Source organism: Triticum urartu, chromosome 2A, assembly GCF_056163025.1.
Source record: "Triticum urartu cultivar PI428250 chromosome 2A, HENAU_Tu73, whole genome shotgun sequence".
Classification (NCBI taxonomy): Eukaryota; Viridiplantae; Streptophyta; class Magnoliopsida; order Poales; family Poaceae; genus Triticum; species Triticum urartu.
The window spans coordinates 6227873-6238097 of NC_141874.1; the positions used below are offsets into that span (position 1 = coordinate 6227873).

Genomic DNA, 10225 nt, shown 5'->3' on the forward strand with positions numbered 1-10225 from the left:
TTCTCATGAAAAATACATTCTTATAAACTTCATCTGTACTGTTTTCTATATTGCCAAACTGTTTTCAATATCACAGTGCGAAAACAGACGTGTCTAGCAAAAAACATTTGATAAATACAACAAATAGTAATTTCCATAATCGTGCGCATGCAACACACGTCAATTCGATAGTATCTTGACGCACAATGATTTCTTTTACAAATCTAATATATACTCTCTCCAGTCTATATTAATTGTCACTGATTTAGTATTGACTTGTAATCAACAACAATTAATATTGATCGAAGGAGTACAATTAATTTTGCTTTCAAAAATTAATTGCAATTAATGAGATTTCCACGATCTCTACTTGCAATTAATTTGTTTCCAAGATTTCTAAGATTAGTTGAGATATATAAATTGATGATACAAGATACTACATAAATATTCCACCATCAATTTCTCGAAATATGTGTCAACAAAAAATGAAAAAGATGATCTTGCGAATTAAGTTCTTCATTTATGCCCACATGGCTCTTAAATGAAAAAAAATACTAAGTTGATCTCTCTCCTCACGATCTCCCTGTATATATAGTACGAGCCATGTGCTCGATGGGAAGCAATCGTATAAGTGAAACATACATATATATTTTTCATCAACAACCATAGAATATCACGTCAGTGCCTTGTAGTGTTGTATTAGAGGAGAGGATGGACAAGCAGACGATCCGGATCGCTGCGCTGGCCCTGCTATCTGTACACCTCCTATGCTCCGCCACCATAGCGCAATGTAAGCAGTGCATCCACAAACAACATTGCTATTTCACTCTTTAATTTATATATCTTCACAAAATTTTGGTTGTTTGTTGTTTGTTATCAATCCAGAGAGAAAAGTGATATGCATGCTATTCGACAGGCCGAACCGTCGCGGCCGGCGTGGACAACGACGATATCCATGAAATGAGCTTGGGTTGCCAAAAAAAATGCTCATACGCCTATCATTGTTGCATCTGTTGTATTAATACTGACTGGTGCTACACAAGTTCCGATAGGTGCGATAGAAACTGCCCGGATTTCACCGCGTCCACGGTGACCCCCGAAACCGTGCTGACCAGGTCTGCAGTACGCACGGATGACTTGATGCGAGGCCTCGTCCCAAATGAGTTCGGCAATTGTCGTGTGTAGTATAGCATCGTTGCGGTGACCCCTGACCCTTTACCCGCCTAGCTGAATTTATTTACTTGTCCCTTAAGGCATTTGTAATGCGTGATGTGTGGACAAATAAGTTTGCAATACCCTAAATAGCTTTTGCAGTTTTATTTGTCATATTTTGTTTGAACTTTTTTATTTCCAATTATTTCTGGCAAAGTTTTATCGTACAAAAAGTAATGCGAGGCCTAAAACAAGTGTCTGTTTTCCCACCATACATACAGACATACATACATACGCACGTACATACATGTGGAGCATGTATGCATCTGACGACTGACTGCCGTGATGAGTGCCATGAAACAAGATCTCTAATGAATGCTTCTGATTCGGACCAAAAACATATCTCTGGACTTACATAGAGAAGAATAATATGTAGAAATTCCAGCACCTATTAATTATTACTCCCTTCAATCCATAATAATTGTCACTGATTTAGTACAAAGTTGTACCAAATCACATGATGGTTTCAGCTACTAGTAAAAAAAGTTACTGAAAGTATCATCAACAAAAGTTTCATGATTATTTTTATAGTGGTGGTCAATCGGTTTTTTGTCACATCTTACATCGGTTAGACAAAAACATGATCAATCGGTCTCTGATTATGTCAAAAGATTTAGAGAGACAAAAAACCGGTGCTATAGTTTGGTGATAATCGAGAGAGATTTGGCTGATTTTGTGCTTAGTGGTTTGAGAATTCACATTAGAGAAAGGCTAGAAGGATATGAGTTTTTAAATATCAACCAAGTCTTGCAAAGGACTTGCGCTCAAGAAAGCCGAAGCAAAGATTTTAAAGAAGTGCATAGATATAAAACTGATCGTCCTAAGATGAATATGGTTGAGTATGATAGTGACCACTCGGACGATGAGGCTGATATTTATGCTGCTGAATTTGTTTGGCCATCTAAGGCCAAACCATTTACTTGCAATGATTTAAAGCCGATTCATAAAAATTGTGATGAAGAGATGAAATTTACTTTCAACATTGCTAAGTGTGATAGAATATTTGATGCTTTGTTGCAAGCCAAGATTATTAGAATATCTCATACTTTACCGCCGTTTGAAGAGCTGAAACAGCGTGCTTATTGCAAGTATCATAATTCTTTTTCTCATGCAACTAACGATCGTAATGTTTTTCGACAACAGATACAATCGGCCATTAATGACGGACGATTGAATTTTTCTGAGATGCAAGTTGACAAACAACCTTTCCCACTAAATACCATAGATTTGGAGGGAAAGAAGCTGCTCATTCGGCCGGAGGTAGCCGAATCTGCTAATAAAGCTAATGTCATTGTTGGTGAGCCCAGAAAAGACAAGATGGGCGACAAGGTAGCTGAATCGCGAGGCTCTAGGGGCGGCTTGACCGACCTAGGGCAGCCCATAGCCGCCGCACTCCCTGATGGAGTCTTGCCCGGGAGTGTAGGGTTTCGGGTCCTTAAAAGTTCTCTCCGGTCGACTTGCGAATCGCGCTTCCGGTGAGACTCCTTCGACGTGAGCTGTGGTGCATCATCCCCAGCGTCGAGGGTACACGTGGTGTGTTCGTGTGCAAACAACACGGCCACGGAGAGAAAGGAGGGGGCTGGGATGGGGAGAGGAGGCGGCAGCATGCTTTGGGTCGAGGGGAGTAGTAGAGTGGACAACTCGGTGTGAAGTTCCTTCGTAGGGAAGGAACCACACACAAGTACGTTTTTCTTCTTATTTTTTTTTCTCTCGTGAACGTGTTTTCACCTGGGCACAGTGAAATCAGCGTGGACACCACCAACGCTCGACCTTCACGCGAGGCCTATTGTGTTTGATAAGGAAACAACGATTCAGTTTCTAAGAAAAAAAAGAGGAAAGAGAGAAATAGCAATTCATCATTCAAGACAACGTCTAAGCACCATAAAAAACACAGTGTCTAAGCTACGTAGCTGACCGAGACATAACAAAGTCCCAGTCGACTGAGGCGCAGACGCACCCATTAATATATTCTCTTTGTCGAAAAATAAGACGTTTATATTTAGGAATGGAGTACACTAGAAAAGATAATTTCCATACCACAGTTTAGGAATACACGTATGTCTCTAAAGAAAACAGGAGATAAATCCGGAAAACAGTAATTTGTATTACAGTTAGTGTTTCGCAACAAAAATCTGGAAGGAAACTTGTGTAGGGAAGGAAAAGACAATCTTGTGTAGGAAAGTAGAAGACAATCTTGTCGATATTTGATTTAAGGACATCGATAAGTGCCACACGTGTGGGTGTTAGGGAGGCTGCCCACACATTTTGTGTGGTGTATAAGAGGAACAGCCCACACACCTACGTGTGGCAAAAAAAGTAATGCCCACACACCTCTTTTTTTTCTCCTCTCGATCCCTCTCCCACGCGTGCGTGTAGGCGAAATAGATAACGCCCACACGCCCCATATGTCAGGCCTCGTACCTCATGGTCCGCATGCCCGCGTGACAGTCACCGCACGTCTCGCAGTTGCCATGGTCCAGATCCTCGTCCATGTTCGTTTAACTGCAGTTGCCATGTCGCTGAACTTCGGTTGCCATGTCGGACAACTACAGTTGCCATGTTGCTCAACTGTAGTTGCCATGATTTTCAAAACTTTAGGAGTTGCCACCCACTAAACACTAGGCAGTTGCCATGTAGCACTACAAGAAGGCATGGCAAAAAAACATGTTCGGGTAAAAGAGAGAGTTGCCATGTGCTCACAAGCACGCTAGGGCAGTTGCCATGTAAAAAAAAAGAGTTGTCATCTGCTTACGTGTACGCTACGACAGTTGCCATGTACCATGCAAAAGAGTTGCCATCTGCTTACATATAAAAAAAAAGAGTTGCCATCTGCTTACATATAAAAAAAGAGTTACCATCTGCTTACGTGTACGCTACGGCAGTTGCCATGTACCATGCAAAAACATATGGCAACTCAGGTAAAAAGAGTTGCCATCTGCTTACAAGCAAAGCTAGGGCAGTGCCATATACCTGCAGAAACACATGGCAACTGCCAACTTTGAGTGTGGGCTAGGAGACGGGCGTGTGGGCGAAGTGATAAACGCCCCACACATCAGCCCCCTCTGCGTGCGTGAAACTAGTGTGTGGGCGAATTGCTAAACGCCCACACACCAGCCCCCCGTGTGGTGAAAAAAGGACGTGTGGGGGACCGAATGAATGCCCACACACCAGCTTAGTCCTACGTGGCACACAAAAACTGTTAGAACGCGCCAAGATCCGTGCAGAATTGGTTGGACGAGGATTCATACGTGTGGGCGAGTTGCCAGACGCCCACACATGTGGGCGTTAACATTTTCGTTGATTTAAATATATGCGCACGCGACTATATATGAAAAGATACTAAATCTTCCCAATTTAATTTCCTCGCCGGATCTCCCTTCTCACGATCCCCCTATATAAACACAAACGAGTCATGTAAAATGGAAAAGAACAAGCAATCTTGTCGTAGAACAGAGGTATTTTTTTCTCATCGATAGATGACCATCACCATGGACAAGTACGTGATCCACATCCTTGTGCTGGCCCTGTTGTCTCTACACCTCCTGTCCTCTGCCACCGTCGCACAATGTAAGTACAATATGCAGCATACTTATATTTCTCTCCCGGAGTTTTCTTTACGATGCAACCTTGTCTTTCAAGCCCAAAATGTTACGACGTAGTACTATATATATACGCACATGTAGTTTTTCTCTGCTACTATCACGCGATGTATCTACGAATAGATATGCAACAGAGATGCTATTTCTCTCGCCGGTTTATCTTTGCGATACTAGTTTCTATAATCCTAGTTCAACAAGTTAATTATATCATGCACTCCTCTCTTTTGTTTCTTGTTTTGATTTCTCTTTTTGTTTCTTGCCTGAGATATGTTTCTTGATTGTTATCGAATCCAAAACAATTGTTTCATCATATGCATGTCACTCCACAGGCCGAACCATCGCGGTCGGTGCGGATGACAAGAAGATCGATCTGCCGAACGGGCTGTGCGGCAAGGAGAAGCTGTGCACGGAGACACACTGTTACTGCTGCCTGTTAAACGACCGCTGCTACAGAACTATGGATGTGTGCAAGAGTCACTGCGACAACCCGCCATCGTCTTCACAAGACATGCTAGCGGCGGTGGCGGCGACGGCCAGAGCGACAACCCCTGCTCCATTACCCCCTGCGTAATCAAATTAATTGGCTCACGTATTTATTTTGTCCCAAGACATGTGTGATGATGCTTGGTGTGCGAAAAGAAAACAACTTTGCAATAATTAAGAGCTAGCTTTGTCCCAAGACATGTGTGATAGCCCAGTTAGTTTTTTTTTTGAAATAGATAGCCCAGTTAGTTGTTGCAGTCTGATTTGTCATGTTGCGTTTAGACCTATGCTCCCGGAAATCAAGTTGAATATCCGCGTTGGATGTATGAAATTGGTAAATTAAGAAAAAGAATACCATCAAAAGCGCATGTAGGCCTTTATCTTTATCCCACGACCTATTCCATGCCTTGGTGTTGGTGGCCAAAAGTGCCAGGGTTTGCAGTACTACATCTATTCTTCCTAATTTTATTTGAGTTAACTCTTTTCTCTGTCATATATACAAGGCAATTAAATTCGGATACTAGGTGGGCATCGAGAGAGCCTTCCTTTGGTCGGGCTCGGACAAAGTGTCTGGAGGACAGTGCAAGGTCAGCTGGCGGCTGGTTTGCAGGCCTAAGTGTCTTGGTGGACTCGGCATCCTTGACTTCGGCATGTATGCTCGGGCACTGCGGCTTCGTTGGCTTTGGTATGAGTGGAAGGAGCCGCATCGGGCGAGGGTGGGGTACGGAAACCCTTGTGACTCCACTCACAGAGCCCTCTTCTACGCTGCAACGACCATCACTGTGGGGGTGGTCGGAAGGTCCGATTTGGGCATTCCCCGTGGCTCAATGGAAAAAGCCCAAAGATCTCGCACCTATGGTCTTCGAGATCTCTGCCAACAAGAACAAATCTGTAAAGGAGGCCTTGCTTGAAAACAATTGGATCCGGTGGATCAACCTCTTGGGAGGCCTCTCGGTGGAGCACATCGAGCAATTTTGCGGCCTCTAGGAGAAGATTCAAGAGGTGCACTTGCATGACAACATTGCCGATGACATCAGATGGAACATCACCGCCAACGGGCACTACTCAGCGGCCTCGGCTTACAAGGCCCAGTTCGAGGGCTCCATCATCTCACCCATGCCCAAGATGGTGTGGGATAGTTGGGCACCGCCTAAGTGCAAATTCTTTGCCTGGCTTGTTATCAAGGATAGGGTCTGGACCGCCGATCGTCTTCAGCAGAAGGGTTGGCCAAACTGCAACTTATGCCAGCTTTGCAAGAGGGAACCGGAGACCGCGGCGCATCTCCTCTTCAAATGTAGGTACTCCACTCGAATTTGGAATGCGGTCAGAGCTTGGGTGGACGCGCCGGAGTTGGATGTAGCGGCATGGACCGGTATACCCTCGGTCAGCGAGTGGTGGACTTTGGTGGTTCTCACTCGTGGTCATAGGAAGAAAGCGGCGTCTTCTCTTATCATGCTTGTTTCTTGGGAGGTCTGGAAAGAGAGAAACGCAAGAGTTTTTTCAGCAAACTTGTAGGCTGCCATCTATGGTGGTCGAAGGCATTAAGGCAGAGGCGAAAAACTAGATCATCGCTGGGGCTAGGCACTTGGGTTCTTTGATGCCGCGAGAGTAGGCTAAATTTTCATTTGTGGAGGAGTAATGACCCTCATAAGACCTTTGTTACTCTGTTACTTCCCTTCTTTTTAATGAGATGAGGCAAAGCTTTTGCCTCCGTTTCAAATAAAAAGGAATTACACGTGAGATTTTGGAAAACAAGTTCTTAGAGGATTTTTATGAAAAACCAGTTTTAGTTAGTTATTTTGTTAAAGTAAGTTTATACTATTCCTTGTTGGGTGAAAAAAAAAATGAAAACTCAATTACGTAGACTGTGTTGCTCCAGTATGGCGCTGTGGACTATCCTGTGCAAAGGGGACTCAGGGCGCCGATCTGTTTCCAGTTTTCATCGGCCATGGGAGAAATTTTGCCATGGCAGTCAGAATATACGACAAATGGAAGTGGTGAACTCGTGGAGGGTGACCTACAGGGGTACAGTGCACTTCGGCTGCCAGTGCATGGACGCCGCACTCGTCGACTGCATCACACGCTGCACCTCCGCCCGCCCGCCGGCCGCACCGTCTCCTTCACCATGGAATCGTCATCAAGGTCTCATGTCGATCGCTGCCTCATGAGGTGCCCATGGCGGTCTATTTTTTGCCGCTTGTAGTGATGACTGACGCGGTCCATGGAAGAGGAGCATAGCCGCGGCCTCGCCGTCCCACATGGCGATGACCATGTCCAGGCCTCAAACGACGAGCCCACCGCGACCGGTCCCACTAGGTTGACGACCCCATCCAGGCCCCAACCGGCCAGCCCGTCGCGGCCGCTCCCACCATGGCGGTGAGCCGGTGACAACATTCAGGGGCTCTAGGCTCCAACCGGCGAGCCCGCCGGGGCAGCTCCCACCGCCCAGGACCCAACCGGCGATCCCGACACGTCCACTCCCACCTCGCCGTCCCACTTGGCGACAACCGCGTCCAGGACCTAACTGGCGAGCTCGGCGATGGAACTGGCGCTGTGTCGATCTCCTCCGGTGCCAGCAGATGACGTTGTGGTGAATCTCGTGTTCAACCACTTTGTGGCCGCAGTCTACAAGTCTACAGAAACGAGTTTATGGGAAAACATCAATTAGTCATTTTTCTAAATGCTCGGTTTTTGAGCTTTATTTGTAAAACTCGGATTTCTATATCCATGGATTGGTTACACAATCCAAACATGGTTTTAGGTTGTTATAACAGAAAACGAGTTTGACGAGAACTAGTTCTCTATAATCTTGCGATCCAAACAACGTGCTCATGCATGCACGAATTACTCACCTTATTCTGCCACCAAATTTTGAAAAGTTGTGTCTAAAGAAAGAGAAAAACATGATAGTATGAGTTAAAATCAAGATTTATGTGCGCAAGGATCTTAATGAGTAATAACACGCGAAATAGCACTTACTGAGTCCCACATGGAGAATTTCTTGATCTTGTTCTTCCTGGATGAAACACGACTTATAATACCAGATCTCCCTTCTCTCATCCTCCCCTTCTATAGAGTAAAACACAAGCCCTATTTATGTTAACAACAAGGAACCAAGCTTGTAGTAAAACACACACATTTTCTCATCATCGACAGCCATGACATCTCGCGAGTGCCGTGTGTTGCACCAGAGAGCTAGCTAGGGATGGACAATCACACGATCCACATCCTTGTACTGCCCTTGATGTCTCTATACCTCGTATGCTTTGCCACCATTGCTCAGTGTAAGTATCCAGTAAGTATATCCACAACTTTACGATACTACATCATATCTGACATGTTGCTCGTATTTTAACAGAATTTTTCTTGTTTTGTAGGCTGAACCATCACGGCCATAGACGACGGCAAAATCAATCTACCAAATGGGCTGTGTGCCAAGGCAAAATTTTGCCTTGACCATTTTTCCTACTGCGATCATATAAATAACCTATGCTATGCCGATATGGACCTATGCCAGGAAAGTTGTTCCTCGTCTTCACGAGACATTCTAGCGACAACGACCCCTGCTCCTTTACCCGCATAGTCAAATTGGCATACATATTTCATATTTGTTCCCCTTATGGCATATGTAAGGCTTACTTTGTGGGAAAACAAGTTTGTAATAAGAGTAATGCCTTGCTAGTTGTTGTTTGATTTATCATGTTGCATTTTAAATTATTAAGATCCCTGGAGGCAGATCGTATATCCGCGTTGGGCACATCTTAATTTATAAAAGACGTGTGAAATTAGTAAACAATAGCTAAAGGGTAACTAAAACATATGAAGTATGTAAAATCCAGTTAAAAAGACGTGAAATTAGTAAACAGGAGCTAAAAGTAACTAATACAAAGATGCTATAAGTGATCCCAATTTAAATTTTAAAAATAATAAAACATATGAAGCATGTAAAATCCAGTCAAAAAGCGGTTTTTTCTATCGAAGTTAATAGACGGAATGCCAATTTTTTTAACAAAAATATGAACACATGAACTACATAAGTATACTCCAAAACAAGTAGGCTCGGATCAATAAAAAAATATTGTAGTTGCTTGTCTTATAGATGAAGTGCTCGGATTAACCGAACTAGTGGGCTCTAGACAATAAAAAATTAAGGTACTAATGAAAACAATAGTTTTCCTCGCAAAAAAGGAGAATATTATCAAAAGCTCATGCAATGGAATATGATCAAATCTCCGGGTTAGCATGTGTGTATCTTAAATTTGAGTGTTAATTAGGTGCTTTATCTTGTTCCACGATCTATCCCATATGTTTGTACCGGCAGCCAAAAGTTTCTAGGGCTTGTATGCTACGTATGTTGTGCCACCAACAACGTCGATCGGCCTTTGACGCCTGCCGCTACATTTCAAGAGATCATAGTCAAAGTTAATGGCGTTGACTTTTTGTCACGTCTACCCTGACGGGTGGGCCAGCTCTACCATACTCCAGCTTAAAATACCCTAATCGGTACCTTACAAAATGTGACAATTTTTGAGAAAAAAGAGACAAAATTGTATTTTTGTGGGACTTTTGTTGGGTGGTATTTCAGGGGGACACATGCCCAAATTGCTGTCGTTCTGGGGACACATGCCCAAATTGTAGTAGTGTTTTTTTTGCGGTAACGTTATCTAGGGAATGTTCCCTAGAGAGTAGGTCATGGGGAACACCACCACGACCATCTGATCAAAATCACGCGGTGGCAGGTTGCCAGGCAAATGCCATCCCTTCCTAGGAACATTCGTCTGCTATTGGTCCTCGTGGGATTCTCGGGAATTCGGCGCCCCTTAGAATGTGTATACAAATTCGAGCGCTTAATCATTATCTTGTCCGACCTATTCCATGCATTGTTATCGGCAGACAAAAGTTTCTAAGGTTTCATAGTACTCTCTCCTGGAGGCAACGAGGCAATCTAATAC

At 44.0% G+C, this 10225-nt stretch overlaps 1 protein-coding gene and 1 long non-coding RNA gene across 2 annotated transcripts; both read left to right on the forward strand.

The window, feature by feature from the left end:
• Positions 1 to 616: 616 nt before the first annotated feature.
• LOC147982749 (uncharacterized) lies at positions 617 to 1298 on the forward strand. Its single transcript, XR_015614895.1, has 2 exons — positions 617 to 769; positions 865 to 1298. It is a non-coding gene; the product is annotated as an uncharacterized LOC147982749 (long non-coding RNA).
• Positions 1299 to 4679: 3381 nt separating this feature from the next.
• Positions 4680 to 5423, forward strand: LOC147982750 (uncharacterized). Its single transcript, XM_087539341.1, has 2 exons — positions 4680 to 4758; positions 5120 to 5423. Exons 1-2 carry the CDS (start codon positions 4680 to 4682, stop codon positions 5359 to 5361), a joined length of 321 nt encoding a protein of 106 aa, XP_087395467.1. The 3' UTR covers positions 5362 to 5423.
• Positions 5424 to 10225: the final 4802 nt, after the last annotated feature.